The sequence below is a fragment of the Dromaius novaehollandiae genome, chromosome 24 (assembly GCF_036370855.1).
Source record: "Dromaius novaehollandiae isolate bDroNov1 chromosome 24, bDroNov1.hap1, whole genome shotgun sequence".
Lineage (NCBI taxonomy): Eukaryota > Metazoa > Chordata > Aves > Casuariiformes > Dromaiidae > Dromaius > Dromaius novaehollandiae.
In genome coordinates this window covers 5,525,732-5,542,417 of record NC_088121.1, presented here as the reverse complement: position 1 = coordinate 5,542,417, position 16,686 = coordinate 5,525,732, and the positions used below count along the sequence as shown (strand labels likewise).

Genomic DNA, 16,686 nt, shown 5'->3' with positions numbered 1-16,686 from the left:
GCCAAACATCGTTCACACAAGACCCAGACTGTTCTGTGGATAAGGAGATGCCTGCAAAAAGGGAGCCCTGTTTAAGGAAAAAATGAGGCGATGTCTGCTCAGAGCGCCACCAGGACATAGTTTCTGCGGGAAATTCCTCTCCACAGAGCGCTCTGTCGAAGGCGAGCCGGCGCGTCCCGCCGCAGGGAGCAGCGCGCGGGCACGGGCCTGGGGGAGCCTGCGGCGGTGCTTGCGGAGGAGCGGGCGCTGCACGGCTGCAGGACCTCACGCCAGCTCTCTGCAGGGGAGCAGCTGGGCCGGGCCGGATCGATCCGCATCGCCCACAGACACTTCACAAGGCAGCTCGCTTCGGGACTGCTGCGGTTCCCCAAGTGCAGTGCTTTCACTCTACCCCCCTCCTCCTTTCTTGCCCCTTTTTAGGGAACAGCCACATTTTTTAATCACCTATTTTGTGGAGGGAAGGCAATAAACCAGGTCCTTACTAAGGCAGGCAATAGTCCAGAGGCACAAATCCTGCTAAGGGTTGCCCTTAGCTCTGGCCAAAGAAGAAGTCAAGCACAGCACCGAGAGATTTGTTTTGGGAAGCATTAAGACACTCCGAAGGTTTTGCTCCCTTTCCCACTACTGTCTCTGCTCACGGTGTGTGTGGGGAGCATTCGGTAATCCTGTGACTGCCGGGAGCCCCTCTCGTCGGTGACGTGCAATCGTCAATGCCTCTCTAAAGCAGGACTGAAACATGTGCAATCTGGATGGGGAAACACCGTCCCAGCCCTGTGACATGGCTGTCGAACCTTCTCACCTGCACAGCCCTCTTCAGAAGCCTGGTCGCTGGGCTCGTTCGGCACCAGGGTCTAACCCATCGCAGGGTGTCCTACGGACACTGAGAACACCTGCACCCCGTGGTGCTACAGCAACCACGTGCTGCGCCGCGGCCCGAGAACCCGCCGAGAACCCGCCGGGGCCGTGAGCAGGGGCTGGGGCTGCCCTTCGTCCCAGCGGCCTTCGGGGCAACAAGCCCTTGTGAGCCAGCCGGACTGCAGCAGAGGAACATCATTTAAGTCCTCTGATACCGGGAAAACGGAGGGAGGCCTTCCCGACAGCCCTGGGGCGACGGGGTGCATTGCCGTGTTCCCCCCCCCCTTCCCAAGGCACACCGCGGCTTTTGCTTCCACTTAGCGGAGGTGGTGGCCGGCGCTGGAGACTTTCCTAAGGCACCACAAAACCTGGTGCTTCCAGGACCCTGCACGGTATTGGGTGGTCCCAACTTGTCATCTTAAAAGGGCTTTGGCTGTTCCTCTGTTTTGAAAAGTCCTGGTCTTGTTTGGGTGACACACACAGAAAAGAGAGCGAGTAGTCAGAGTGAACACTTAGGACTTCGGATTTTGCACTATGGGAAATTCAAGATGGTCTTCTTCGTACAACTACAACTTTAAAACTTCAGATGCCAACAGGACAGGAAAAAAAAAACCAGAATGACCAACAATCTTTGAAAAACAAATAAGAGACTGTTAGAAAAATATTTATTTTTTATAAATACACTTCTCAATTCATCACGAAACATGAAAGGAATCACAAAAATTTACTTATGGGAAAATAAGATCTTACAGCTTGATTTATAAAAGTTAGTGAGAAATGAATGACTTCCAGTGTTCAATTTCTGTAAACCATACAAATAATCATACCACTGATTTATAGGAATGCAATGAAGAGTCTGCTTGTCCTTTAAAGCTATTAGAATTGATACCAGTAATTGGTTATGGGAGAAACTGAGTGTATGACGTTATTCCATGGACTCGCGTTTGCAAAGAAAGGTTAATACACAAGCTCTCAGCAAGGTGCTTTCACCTTCTATTAATAGCTTTTACAAAATAAAAATAGCACTGCTTCCTTGGCCTAAAGCCCAGTGGATTTCTACCATCCTTCTTCATCAGATTTGTTGTAGTTTCACCCTTCTCCCCATCCGCAATCTATCTTTTGTAAGTCACAAATTTTATATATTTCAAAATATTTTTCATGTGGCAAATGCTAAGTATTAAAGAGTTTAAAAGGAATGTCTGTGGAAAAAAAATATACACTTCTAAAAAAACCCCCACCCCAGACAGATATGTTCACTGAAGAGAACACATGTACAAGTTTTTGCTGGATTTTTATAAAATGTAGGGCAATTTTGGGGTGACTCACTAGAGATCTCCCAAATGAACCCTATTTTCAGCTGAAAAAAAACAGCTGGAAGAAGAAAACCACCATGCCTGTTTAAAAGTATAACCAAACCTCTCTAAAATCACTGGTTATTTCAAAAAGTGCCAACCAAATACTAAAAAATCAGTGTGCAGAAACAAGAAAATGCCACTGCCGCAGTCATTTGTAAAGTGGAAATAAACTTTGTCAATCGTTACGATATGTTTATTCTCACGTAGGTTTATTTTTCCTTAAAACTCGTTCCCTCACACCAAATGCAAAAGAACTGGAATGTAGTTAATATGGTTATTTTTGTTTAAAGAAGAAAAATGATGTTTGAATTTATGGACATACCAGACCTAAAGCACCTTTCTCCGCACAGCTGTTTCAGCCACGCGGAGTGCTTCGGAAGCGGCGTTTGCTCGCACGCGCCTACGAGCGGAAGGGTTATTCCGGAGAGCTGCTGCCAGTCGGCTCCTCAGGCCGACGCTGCCACTCCAGACTCCGCTGCCATCATACTCGGCTGACCGCACCAAGGAACCCGCCGTGCTCACCCTCCTGCCCACTTCTCCGTGATGTTCTCCTCCCCGTGATTTGTTTTCACTCTCTGATGCTTGTGCATCAAACCCGGACAACCAGTCAGCAGGTAAGACCAGCCGAGGCATGCGTTTCTGCTGGGCACCTGAGCTTTCGAGAAAGCTACACCACCGCGACTTCCCTGCTTTCCCCCGTGAAAGCCAGGCGATGTGCATCAGTGCAGTTCACCTCAGCCTGGTCAAAGGCAGCAGGTAAAATGCAGCTTTTCTTTTTCCCGGCCGCTTGGGGCGGGGGGGGGGGGGGGGGGGAACCCCCCAAACCACAGCCAGTCCCGAGGCTTTGGCCTTTTCCTGCCGCACGCAGCCTCAGCAGCCCCCGCAGAGGGAAGGCCTTGAGGCCGGCACCTCTCTCCCGGCTGCCCGAAGCAGCTCCTCCCTCCCTCCCTCCCCTACCCGCAGCCTTTCAGGCCCGCGAGGAGTCGCCACACCCCCCGCCCGCGCCCGTCCCAGCCCCGCAGCGGCGGGCCGGAAGAGCCGCAGGGCGCCCCCTGGCGGGCCCTCCGTGCCGGCGTCACCCCGCGCCGCGCCACATCCGCCCCGGCGGCGCCTCGGCGGGAGCACGGCCGGCGGGCGCGGAAGGGCGGCACGAGGGCCCCTGAGGGCGGACTCCCCTCCCTCTGCCGCGAGCCGGCACCGCGTCCACGCTCCAGCTTCCTGCCGTGGACCCGGCCCTTCCCGGAGCCTCCCCGGGCGAGAGTGCCTGTCCGCAGCCTCCGCTTTAGCCGCTCCTGATCCGCGCTGGCTCGATTTCCGTACCGAAAGCGGCACCTTGGCATGCGGCGGTAAAGTGCCCGCTAGAGAGGGTCACAGAGCCTTTGGGGTGTCACCAAAGCAAACAGCCCATGTGTGACAGCATTCTGGGAAACACCAAAATTAGCAGGGGGAGAGCGGGGCCTCTCAGCAGGACCGGAGGTCTCCAACCCTCCTCCCCGTGAGCACCACACATTTCAAAACCTCTCACGTTGCCCTATCTAGACCAAGATGCAACAGACTAGTTCTGTGTGCCCCAGGGACGTGTAGGGAAGGGAAAACTCCCTCCCCGTACAAGACAGTGTCCTTGACCTCAAATCCCATCACCACCGTTCCCAAACACCGTAACTACCTTAATGCGTGCTCTAATGAGGGATACATGGATATGTTACAAAGCTGCCTCCCACAGATATGTTACAAGCCAGTAAATGGCACTGCAAGATTCAGCTCTGAGGACAGAGAAAAAGTGGTCCAGAAAACATGACAAGATGACAGTTAAGGAAAACACCATTCCTCTGTTAGCTAAACCCAACACCTCCTCCAAACACCAAGCTTTTTCCTCAGCAATGACTGTGCTGAGGCACGCGACAGCTCTGTGAACTGCCGTACTGCTCACCCTGTCGCCGTTATTCTAAAAGCCTAAAAAGCAACGTGGTTTCCCTCTCCATCCCCCATGGCACCAGCTAACCACTTATGGAAAGCAGCAAACTGCTGCTGATAAATCTAGCCTCTGCTGCTGGGCAATTTATAAAGACTCAGGACTGCAGTGAGCTCACAAATCAGCATCGGTATCTAGGGGCCACATGCCACAAAAGTGAGTGGGCGCCTATGCTTCCGGGAGAGCACAGCCGTGGCCAGTGGCTGCCTGACACCAAGGAGGGCTGCACAGACAAGGCTACGGACCCCGGTGTGCAGAACTCTGATTTTACTGCGGGAACAACTCGGCCCCAGGCAGACTGAGCACATCAGAGGATGGACAGTGATATCACTGTCTTCTAACCTGAGAATCTAAAAAAAAAAAAAAAAAAAAGAATTGGCAGGCACTTAATTTAACAACTCTCCCATTGTGCCTGTGAGGTAGCTCAATGTTAGAACCACAAAGCCCGGACAGGGAAACTGAGGCACTTCAAGGTGAGGTAATTTGTCCAGAGTCACAGTGAGAGTCACCAGCAGAGCCAGAAATGCCGCACTGAGCTCTTGGCTCCTATTTGGCTCTGAATGCTGAGCTGAGCTCCTTTCTGGGCTCAAATGTCAGCGGCACCGCAGGCCCCGGATTTCCCAGGTTAGAAGAGTCTGTCAGAGACGGAGCTGCTGCTGGCCACAGAAGAACAGGGATGCTGTGCTGGAAAATCCAGGCTCTGAGAGCCAGGCAGACAAGGGAGGAGGGACACCAGGGAGACTTCACCCAAGCAGAGCTTCATAATCCACATACCACACCAGCCGGCCAGAGCTGGGGCTGACACCTGAGATAGGCCATTTCCTCGGCTCGTGGCCCACTCTGCTGATCAGGCTGGTGATGTTATGCTTGCCCTTCCCCAAAACCAGGACAAACACCTTCCTGGCCCTGTTGATGAGGGGTAGGCTGAGGCTCATTCTCTGGTGAGGTTTGACAGGGCTTTCTGTTAGCACCACAGTCTGGGCCCCTTCCAAGCCATTTTCAGAGTGGGGGAAGAGTGAGGCAGTGTGCCCATCGGTGCCCATCCCCAGCAGCACCAGGTCAAAGCTGGCATTGGCCACCAGGGCTGTGATCTCCTTGGCATACATCTCCGTGCCTCTGTCCTCTTCCACACAGAGCCGCTGGTTCAGGTGCACGGGCATGGGGTGGACGTTGAAGTAGGGCACCCTGATGCTCTGGAGGAGGTGGTTGTGCAAGCTGAAGAAATTGGACTCGGGATCAGTGAGCGGGATGCAGCGTTCGTCCACCAGCCAGATGTGGGTGTGCCTCCATGGGAAAGCGTAATGGTGCCTTGCCAACCGCTGGAACAGGACCACCGGGCTTGAGCCTCCCGAGAGGGCCAGGTGGAACTGCCCAGAGTGTGCCACAGCTCTGCTGGCTGCCCTCTCGATGTCAGAAGCCAGCTGGGAAATCAGCTCCTCAGACCACATTGAGACCAGGGGGCTCTGCCGAAATTTGGACTGGATCGTTTTGTAATCGCTCGGTGTTGGCCTGTCGGGGTGCAGCAGTTCTACTGGCTCTGCCAGTGCAAATGCCAGCTCTCCCCCAACCATTTCAAAGTCTAAGAGGTGCTGGTTCTCCACGCCACCAGGGTAGAGACGCGGTGGCTGGTGGGATATGCTGTCCAGCAGCGGTGTCCAGAACTTCCAGGACGCCAGCAGGTTCTCGGTGGTGATGAAGAAGTCCTTTCTGCCATGGTAGATGCTGGAGATGAGGAAAGAATACGCATCTCTCTCTTTCACAGGGTTGTACACATAGTAATCAGACAGTGCTTGTCCAAAAATGTGCAGGTCTGGCTGAACCGCTGCTTCTTTCCAGCTGCTTTCTGGCATGATGGGCTTGAAAAGATTCCGGCTCACAAGCACCGCAGGAGTGTTGAGTGTGCCATGCCCAATGTAGAAGATGATCTGCTTGGCTTTACACTGGCTATAGCCTGCATCCCTCAGAGTCTCGCTCTGAGTGCAGTAGGCTCGGTTCTTGAAGAGAACACGGACGTAACCTACCCGCTCGTCTAGAGCCTTCCCAGAAGTGAGGAGGAAAGGGACCCCTTCCCAACGCAGGCTGTCGCTGTGAATCAGCACACCTGAAACGACACAGTGATCTCAGCTACAGAATAAAACCTGGAGTCTGAGCAACATGCAGACTTGAGAGGATCTAAATCAGCTACTTATCATCCTCCTTCCTTGACTCCCAGAAATCTTGGCATCCACAGGGTCTCCTGCTCCACATTTAGCCCTTTCATGACCTCACTAGATTAACGGCTCTGCTTCCTCTCAGGTACCCCACTTGATTAACCTCTTTTCCTCTTGCAAGAAACCAGCTTCTGAGCATGAATATGATTCAGCCAAAACCTCTGATGTTCAGAAAACACAGCATGGACAGAGGTGACCATGTGGTCTGTCAGCCACAGAGAACTCCCAAAGCTTTACCCTTCAGATGCAGAGAGCAACTAGTCTTCATGAAAAGGCAAGGGAGTTTGCAGGCCACTCCTAAAAATAACACACAGATCTTAGCAAGAATAATGTGACTTAGCCCTTACGCAGTGCTTCCAATTGGTGGGATCATTAGTTAACGAACATGACAACATTATTATGTTGCTACAGCCCCCAGTTACGATGCTGGCGGATGCCTGGAGACATCCTGGTGTCAGCAGTGAGGTTCCGAGTCACGGAGCTGGTCTCAGAACCAGCGACTCCCATCTCCTGCACTCCTTGGTTCTAGACTGCTCTGCTCTCTATGGCCTGGACCAAACTCTCACCTGCAAAGGTTGGTGTTGTGGTGATGTAATCCTGTGCCTTCTGCAGTTCCTCTTGCACTTGGCTGGCATAGGCCTGATACTGACCCACTACCACACTGGTTTTCTCCAGGCCCCGCAGGGACTGGAAGGCCTGCAGCTTGCGTTGCAGAACCTCTTCAGCGCTGCTCAGGTTGGCTGGGAGCTCCATGGTCAGGTACATCAGGGCCTCGGTGAGGTGGTTCTGCAGCACGTCCCGGATGACGCCATACTGCTCGTAGAAGGTGGTGCGGCCTGAGGAGGAGGAGGAGGTGAGACGCCGGTAATGGGTAGCCCTTTTCGTGAAGGCCTTTCCTCTGCACGTATAATGTTTGTGCCAAGGAGAGCAAAGACAAGACCAAAGCAGTTTGCCTCTCCTCCTCTCCTGGCTCAATGATTGATTTGAGCCCATCAAACCTTTTCACTCCCTGCAGAGGGGGTTCCCAAATGCCTCTGCTACGAAAATAAAAGGTTCCCAAGGAACTGTCTGTCCTTCACAGAGCAGGGCATATTCCTCCTTCTGGGCGCTAACAGGGCCTAAGAACGACAGGAGTTATATTCTTGCCTGATACTTCCTGGGTTCACAGGAGAGAAGGCAGTTTTGCTTCCTTCGGCTGTTTGTGCCTTCAGAAGCTGTACTTAGCAACTGGCATCAATACTTAGCCCAAATCTCCCCCGTACAGAGTGTACATGTGTACCAGACCCCTGTGTACCCCCCGCCCCGACACTCTTGTCCCACAGGTCACAGCCCAGGACTCCACACAGTGTGCAGCTCTACACAAAAGCCTGACAGAGCAGAAACAGCAGGGTGAGAGCAGGGGCTCAGCAGTCCTGTAGCTACAAAGAACAGCCTGGAGCTGGGCCCTGGCAATGAGCGCTCCTCTTCACCACGCATTGCCTCTTTGCCCTCTGGCTTTCACGTCTTCAGAAGGCTCTGGCTGAGCCATGCTCTTGAAAGACAAAATTTCATGCATAAAATCCTGCTCTTCTCTCCCTGCCTGACTTCTCACTGGGATGGGAAGAAAGGGAGAAGGACAGTGTACTTATAAAGAAAGTGACTCAGATGCCTTTCCTCAGTCCACCAACAGCAGGCTGCACACTGCAGACTACATCATGACCATAGGCTTCCCCTATTGATTGATACATTTATCTCCCTTGCTCTAATCCAAAGGCACATTCATTAATGTAATCAATGCTGCAGACTTGCTGGGAGCCAAGCTGCCAGCTGAAGCCGCACAGGAGAAAAAAGACATCGAATGAAAAATTACAAAGTTTTTCAGAGAGGGGAGGGTACAGGGTGTAGCTGGGGCTACACACAGACTACACTGTTCTCCCTAAACCTCCTTGCAGTGCTTTCTTCCCCCAGAAATGGGCCTGGTTGAGGTTTGGGCTGCCAAGCCAAGGACTGCTCAAAGCTTAATAAAGCTGCATTAATTAGTATCGAGTTTGTGGTGGTTGGGGGGTGCGAGGGAAGAGGAAGGTAGAAGAGGAGGCAAAGGGAGTGGAGAAGCAATCCTGATGTTGCAGAACTGAGGGCGCCTGACAACCCAAGAACTGCTGTGGGTGGCAGTCCAGCTTTATGCTGAGCACTGCAGAGCAGCTGCTGCAGCATTGCAGGGAGGGATTGCAGCCGTGTCCTTCAGCAGGAGACCCATGCTAGCAGCTCTGGGCCTGGCTTTTTCTCTCTGCAAGGCTCTTACTACAAAGAGAGAGAGAAGGAGAGAGAGAGAAACACACAGACAGATGCACAGATTGACCTGGGTACCTGGACTGGCACTCTAACTAGCCAATGTAAGTAGCATTCAGACAAAAGTTGAAAGAGCATCTCCCAAAGCACAGCACAAATGTACACTCAGTGGAAGCTCTGTAGCTAACAGGACAGGAGTACAAAAGCAACAGAATTGTAACAACAGCCAGACTATTGCACCACTGAACTCGGGTGGGCTTAGATTGCATCAAGTCCAAATGCAATGGCCCTTACCAAGATTTGGGCTCTGTGGACACCAGGAAGTTAGGTGGAATGCCCCAGAGCTCTGCAGCAGAAAAAGGTGGGGGAACCCGCCCCCACTCCCAGCTGAACTGGGATGGGAATTTTTTCCTGGAGGCAGCAACACTACCTGGAAGCTGAGTCAGTTGCTAGCAGGAAGTGCAAGGCACTCCCTCTCATTCATTCACCTGCTCCTTTTTGTTTCTGCACCAGCACTGCCTCAAGGACCACTTTCACGTAGTTAATGTACCAGCCAGTTCTGCTCCCCAGGCACTCAGCCTACCTCTGCAAATGTGCCTCACTAACCTTTAGCATCCACAGTCTCTTTCAAAACAATCTCCACTCTTTCCACATGATGCCGGTTCCAAATTGGATCCAGAAACCGTCGGTTCTGCTCTCGAAAAGGCAGGATATGGGCTACAGCCTGTGAAGGGAAAAATCAAAGATTCAACAAAAAGTCACCGGATTTCTACAGTATCTCTGCCTCACTGCCCCATCTAGCACTGGGATGTGTCCGGCTCTGGAGCACTGGCAGACGTGCTGCACAGTGGAGAGCAGAGCAGGTGAGAGGAGAGAAAACCAGCAAGAGAACCTATGGTGAAGCACAATAGGGTCTCCAATGCTCAGGCAGAACAGACATTAAAGGTCTTGCTGAAGCATTTTGAGGTTTCATGTGCAAAAGCCTGAAATGCAAACCACAAGGCACTCAGTTTATGTCCATCAAAGGACAAAGGGCTGAGTCAGACTGTGCTGGGACGAATGTATAGTTTCAAAGCACTGAAATACATCAAATCAGATGCTTACACCACTAAAGACATCTGCTCTTGCTGGGGGGAAAGAAAACAAAAAGAAGAAATCCCCACTTTTAGCAGAGATGCTCTCCTTGTAGCTGGACATACACCTTTCTGAGCAAAACCTGGCTGTGGTGCCACGGCTGGAACAAGCTGCTTTCAAAATGTGATGTCACATTTGTCCGAAACGAGGGTGGCACGTCCTTGAATGTGTTCCCTCTGGGACACTGCAGATGCATGTCCTAAGCTGTCCCTGCAGCAGCCAGTCCTCCATGCCCTGAGCAGAGAACATGGCAGGAGAAAACCTTCTCCTAAGCATCCTACAAAACTAAAATCCCATCAGCTCCATATCATACCAAAATTAAAAGCTGCTTCTAGAAGACAGTGCTAACAGCGAGGCCTGTGTGGAACGAGATGGGGGGACTGTAAAAAGGAAAGGGGATTGTTTGCTCAGTGAAATCAAAGCCCTAACCTTGGTGAAAAGATCAGATGAATTCTGGATCTCTCCCTCATGCACGCACACGGCTCCCCCTACACCCTGGCGTCCCTCCAGAGAGCGGACCTTTGTCATGCTAAAAGGAGAAGGTCCTGCCTTGGTCTACACATTTCCCCCGCTCTGTAAGAGGATGGAGAGCAGCACACTGCAGGGCAAGAACGACAGCCTGTCACCGCAAGGCCATGCAGCCTCAGCTGGGACTAATGGTCCGGATACACACTACAGCAAAAGCAGGCTCGGGAGCACACGCGGAGCAGCTCTGCCTGGATTCAGGATGGGACGCAGACACTCTCAGAGACCAGAGGAGGCTGAAGGCTACAAACAGCCCGAGCAAATGGTAAGGGAGTACAGAGTACTGCTTAAAGAGGAGTTCAGTTAGCCTTCAAACCCTACAGCCAGGCAGGAACCATGTTCGTGTGCAGGCTGGGGAAACTTGGGCAGGGAGCACCTCCGCTCCCAAACCGGGGTGATTTAATCTGATTCCCATTTCTGGGCCAAGCTTGTTCACTGTTTTAAGAAAACCCTCTCTTGACTGCCAGCGCTTTCACATAGGAGAAAAGCCAACTGAGTGGCCGTGGCTAACATATCTGCAGGTCCAACCCTCTCGTTAGAGGCAAAGCTGAGGTCCAGCGCTCTTCTGGCCACTAAGTCCCTCAGCCTGGTAGGGGGCTGCCCATTGCAAGGCGCTCACCTGTTTGCCAAGGTAGTGGTCCACCCGGTACATCTCCTCTTCCTTGAAGAAGTTTGTCAGCTCTGTAGCCAGCTGCTGGGCTGACTCCAGATCATGGCCAAAGGGTTTCTCCAGCACCACGCGCAGCCAGGCTCCCGGAGGCGGCCTGCAGCTGCTGTTAATGTGGCGGGCAATCTCTGTGTAGGCAAATGGTGGTACTGAGAAGTAGAAAATTCTTCCAGCCTCCTTCAGCCCCTCCTGGTGAAGAAGCATCTCAATCTCTCTGTTGAGCACAGTGTAGTTTTCAGCAGTCTTCAGCTGGTGGTACTGGCTCAGCTTCAGGAACTGGTCCTTGAGCACAGCACACCTGTTGGGAGACTCATCCTGGGGGCAAGACAGCTTCTTCAGCACGTCGAACATCAGCCTCTGCCCCGGCTCCAGAGCCATCAGGGCAGCCCCATGGAAAGTAAAGCTGTGGCCGCTGCTCACTTGGTCCAGGTAGAGCTGGAATAGACCCTGCCACAAGTACTTCTTGGCCAAATCCCCTGTGGCTCCCAGCAAGACCACAGAGACATGGCCCTGGGACGCCTCAGCCAGTGATGGCAAGGCTCCCATGAACAACACTGTACACAGGACTGCTCTCAGCATCTTGGGACGGAGGAGGTGGACCCAGGAACACTAGAGGAGAAAATTAAAAGGGAAAATCTATCAATCCATGTTATAACACCACAAAATACAAAACAAGCTACCTGCTCTTCTGTGGCAGCAGAGCCAAGAATTTCTACTTGGATCCTTTTCCCAACAGTCTCTCATCCCTGCTGATTTGAACAGCGGTAGCAATTGGGGCTCTTGAAAAGACTGCAGCCTCCTTGTGCAAACCAAAGAGTGGAAGACAGCATGTGTCTCTAAGGTCTTTCAGTAGCGTGAGCATTATTCCTGTGGCTGGGTTAATGAGGGGGCGTCAATGCCTTTAGACCGTGAAACTGAAATCTGTTTTAATGCAAATTTCAGAGCTGGCTACAAGTGAACACATGTGCCTCCAAATTCAGGCTGCTGCTTTCAATAACCTCCTGTTTGGGACTTTGCTCTATGCTATCTTGGTGTTGCTTCATGTCAATATTGTCACAACAGCTCAAAGACAAGCGCAGGCTCTTCTTTAATACGCTGCACATTAATGAGTCCTGTGCACCTCCATTCTCATGAACAGAGCTGAATTAGGCTCTGACGAGCTACTGGGAGTCAAATGGTCTGATAAAACAACACAGGGGAAGAGGACTTTTAGTCCTCAAAATCAAGTTTAGACATGAGCCAGCCTTGATGCTGTCTCATGACAGTGGTGTTATGTGGCTAGGAGACAATGCTGAGTTTGTGCTCTACCCACTGCAACTTTCCGTCACTAAAGTGTGGATGTCAGCACCCGTTTTGGCCTTCACCATTCAGCATCCATTTAAATCGCTGCAGCCAGTAACAGCTGGTCTCCCTGACCAAAAAGCCCCTCTACTTGTTCTTTTTTATTCTTGTTTCTCTAATCCAAAAGGAAGTTGTTTTTAAGAGAAATGACATACTTAATTCTTAGTACCCAGAAACACAGCAATGACTTTAGACCTCAAAAGAGATCATGCAGAACAAGAAGTTAATAAATCACCATTTAATGTTCTCAATACAACTTCAGAAGCTCTTACATGAGATATCCCATTCTCTTCATTTTGTTTTCTGGAGTTGCATGGAGTTGGAGCGTAGCTATCACAGTACATTTAAGATAATTAACATCTTTAAAAACACTTGGATCTGTGATAGATTTAGACCTTTAACTTTACCTGTCTGGGAAAATATTCCCATAGACCACAGATGCAGGTAGTAAAGATGTTTTACCAAACATTTTTGGACAGCAAGAAGAAAAGGCTATGTCAGTATATGGCGCCTTTATACTGGTGCAACTGTAGCCTCACTAGGCTTTGCACTGGCATGATTATGCCACTGTAAAGTGGCAGTTTCACCACAGTTGGACTGAGAAATAGATCTTGGGTAACAGAATGATTGTGAGCATCCAGGTGTTCCCCTGTGGGCAAAAAGAAGACAAGAAGGTGCCTCCTCAGACTCATACATTCACGCTTAGGTAGAAAACGTATCACTGGCTCCATTGCACCAGTTACAGCTGCACATATGCCCTAGGAACAAAAGCCATCAGCTTCCTCCTGCCTGGACCTACTTGGGAGTCTTTTTCCTAGCCTGGAGCGAAAGACCTGGTCCTTGCTCCCCTTGAATGAGAGGGGGATGAACCAGAGATGCTGTCCTAGTTCTGACTGGTTCTGCCCCTGCAAAGCTCCTAGAAAAGTCACCACTCCATCACTAAATCAACACAGGATACGGATAACTAAACCAACACAAGGAAGTTCTGAAAATCTCTCCCTACCCTCAGCTTGAACTGGTCTAATTAAATCTCGTGTTTCTCTCTCCAGCAGACTCACCTGAGTAATACAGGAGCTTTGCAGAGACTGCAGTGGCAAAAGTAACTGGAAACTTGTCTTCTTCACAGCCCCTCCTGAGCACGGACCTCTCTTCTCCTGCAACAAACAGACCATCCAGCAAACTCTCCAGTCAACAGTCAGCAAACAAGAGGCTGCAAGTAAGATAAGGCAGCTTGTCCCCTTCCTGGTAAACAGGAGGAAACACCAGAGCTGAACCTCCCATTTCCAGCAGAGAAAAAATGAGCGTTCCTGTGCCAGCCACGGCCCAGCATGTCCCAGCTCTCAGCCCACTCGTGCTCCCTGCACAAAGCCTTCTGGCTGCCATTTGTGAGCAGGCTGGGTGACAGCGGGGAAGAACAGTCGTTTTTCACTCTTGAAAGGAAGGAGAGAGGCATTAAAACCTTTGCTTCGAGGAAATGCAAAAACGCAGGCATGTGCAGCAACTCCCTCTCCCAAAGCATCTTCCTGAAAAACTCCTCTGCTTTGCTCAAGCACCCCAGCTCCATGCTGAAGGTCTGCAATGGAGACCATGGTTTGGTTTGGTTTTCCTTCCCCCACTGTGGGAATATAATGCAGCTGACAAAGTTACACAGTGCAATAAAATAATATTTACATTTGCTTAAGCAACCTTTCTTCCAGGAACCCAGAGGGGCTCGACGCACGGCCCGCGGCACCTCGGAAGGCTGCAGCTACTGCCACGCTGTACAGAGACCTCAGCTGAGGAGCAGGTAGGGAAAAGGAAGAAGATGGGTGGGTCATTTTTTTCCATTTACCCAAGGAAGGAAATGAATTAGCCAAGTAATTTCCTGGCTGATTCAGCTACACAGTCATGCATATTTACAAGCCAACTGAAAACCAGTTTCACAACCTATTGCAAAATACTGTGCTATGCTGCCCAGAATAAGCACAGTAAACCAAGGGCTGTTTGCTTACTGCTTTCATATCAGATAATCAGCAGTATTCACATTAAAAAATAATAGTCTTTAAAAATCCTTCAAGCAGACAGAGCAAAATTACTCAGTCAGGCTTTGGGGAAGAGACTCCTGAGGCTGATCTATACAAAACCTGCGAGAGCTTAACCTGACGGTAAGTGTGCGTCAGGGCAATCCCCTGCACAGTCGCAGGGGCTGCAGTTTGACAAGAGCTCGCTTCTGATCTTGCGAGTTCCCCTGCTGTATGGAAAAACGGGGAGCAATGACGCAGGGGGGTTGTTAGCTTTGCATCCCCGCCGAACAACAGCTAACAGACCCATAGCCAAATGCAGCGTGGCCTGGGGCTCCTACGAGGCCGTGCAGATGTAACACATGAGGGAAAGAGTTATCAGGAGACTGAGAATCAGGAAAAAATGTACATAAGCAGTGTCTTCTCACCACAGACACCAACACTACGGCAACGGCATCTCTGAAGTGCATGTACCTTGCCATTACAGCCAGCCTGCGCCAGTGCAGACCCAAGTCACTCATCATCCACCTTCCCCAGGCTCATTCTCCTCTGGCGATTTCCTTGTGAACTCCTGAGCACGGAAGAGGCAGATGGCATTTGATAAACGTCCCAGACTGCGGATAGAGGTAAACAGCATCAGCGTAAGATGAGCAAGCATGAGATAAGTTTACATGTGTAGATGTGTAAGAGTTAGCAAGAGATTGTGCTAAAAATACAGAGGAGGATGTTGGGAAAACATTTTTGACCACAGTGGGAATCTCAGGAAAACATGTTTTGCATGAGAGGAAGAGGGGTCTGGGTTTGGTTTGCAACGGACATACACAGGGCTCCACATAAAGGGCCGTTCCCTTTGCGTCTCCAGGCACCACAAAAAACAAGCACCCACAGAAAAGGCACAGCCTTCTCGGTGGCAGACAGCTGCCCACGAGCTCCCTGCCGCTGCAGACGTTTGGAGTGGCAAAGCGTGGATCGGCGTGTGCGCGGCCCGGGGCAGGGGCAGCCGTGCGCTGGCACCCGCAGGGCTCCCGCCGCCCGGGGGACGCAGGACCCCCCCGGAGCAGGGCTCTGTGGCCGGCCGCCCCGCACAGGCCACCCACCTCCCTTGCCCCTTCCCCTGCACAGAGCAGGGAGCCCACTGCCAGGCACGGCAAGGCAAGCCGAGGCACTGCGATGCAATGCAAAGCAAAGCAAGGCTTGGCAAGGCAAGGCTCTGCAAGGCTCTGCAAGGCAAGCTGAGGCACTGCAATGCAATGCAAAGCAAAGCAAGGCTTGGCAAGGCTCTGCAAGGCAAGGCTCTGCAAGGCAAGGCAAGGCAAGGCAAGGCAAGGCAAGGCAAGGCTCTGCAATGCAAGGCAAGGCAAGGCTCTGCAATGCAAGGCAAGAGATACCAAGGCACTGCAAGGCAAAGCAAGGCAGAGCAAGGCACTGCAAGGCACTGCAAGGTAAAGCAAGGCACTGCAAGGCAGAACAAGGCACTGCAAGGCAGAGCAAGGCACTGCAAGGCAAGCCAAGGCCCTGCACGCCAAAGCACTGGAGCAGGCCGCCTTTTCCGGGATGCGACATGCAGCGCGGTGGGAGGGGGCCAGCGAAGAGCCGCCGCCCGCTGCGGCGGGGCCGGGCTAAGCCGAGCCGAGCCGAGCCGAGCCCAGCCCCGCTGCCCCCCCACTCACCTCCCTCCCACCGGCACCGCGAGCGGGCGGCGGCGACGGCGGCGCGGGCGGGCCCGGCACGGCGCAGCACGGCCCAGCGCTGCGCCCCGCCCGCCGCGGCGCCCCTCCCACCGCCGAGGACTCTGCGGTTGGCGTCGGCGCGCGCCGGGCAGCGGCGGGCGGGCGGGCGGCAGGAGGGCGCTTGGCTGCGGGTGCTGCCCCCGGCAGTGTCCCCTCGCCTTGGGCTCCCCGCTGCGCCCGGGCAGCGATCGCGGCTTCCACCGGCGCCTCATCAAGCAACATGTAAAATTAATAGGAATATTTTGGCACTCCTTGGTTAAAAGCCAGACTTCACAGGCACCACCCTCAACTTCAAAAATGCTGCAGTTTTGCAAACTGTGACTTGTATAGCAGCAGCAAAGACTTGTAAAGCAAAGCTACTCACATATTCCACGTGAGTACCTAGCATCATGATGCTAAGGACACATGGTTAAATAGCTCTAGCTGTACCTGACACACGGCCTTACATTATATGGTAAGAATAAACACTTACCATAACTATTGTCTTTTTCACTCAAAGGTCTCAAATGATTTTACACAAGGAGCTATGTATCACCATAGCTGCCTTACAGATGGGAAACTGAGTCATAGTGGCAGAACCGAGGACAGAACTCAGGTATCTTGCTGCTCAGGCCAATAATCTAGCAATT

The 16,686-nt window shown here is 52.0% G+C and overlaps 1 protein-coding gene across 3 annotated transcripts; it reads right to left on the bottom strand.

Annotated features, from left to right (window-relative positions):
- Positions 1-1,503: 1,503 nt before the first annotated feature.
- On the bottom strand, positions 1,504-16,113 carry H6PD (hexose-6-phosphate dehydrogenase/glucose 1-dehydrogenase). 3 transcript variants are annotated; one of them, XM_064525545.1, is made up of 8 exons: positions 15,998-16,113; positions 14,802-14,941; positions 13,999-14,102; positions 13,386-13,481; positions 10,939-11,595; positions 9,267-9,384; positions 6,959-7,228; positions 1,504-6,283 (listed from the first exon to the last, which is right to left on the bottom strand). In XM_064525545.1, the coding sequence occupies exons 5-8, from the start codon at positions 11,563-11,565 to the stop codon at positions 4,926-4,928; spliced, it is 2,373 nt and encodes a 790-aa protein (XP_064381615.1). In that variant the 5' UTR covers positions 11,566-11,595; positions 13,386-13,481; positions 13,999-14,102; positions 14,802-14,941; positions 15,998-16,113; the 3' UTR covers positions 1,504-4,925. The 3 variants fall into 3 exon arrangements, with proteins under 3 accessions (XP_064381615.1, XP_025951261.2, XP_025951262.2); XM_026095476.2 differs by lacking the exon at positions 13,999-14,102 and having other exon boundaries at positions 13,386-13,757; XM_026095477.2 differs by lacking the exon at positions 13,999-14,102.
- Positions 16,114-16,686: the final 573 nt, after the last annotated feature.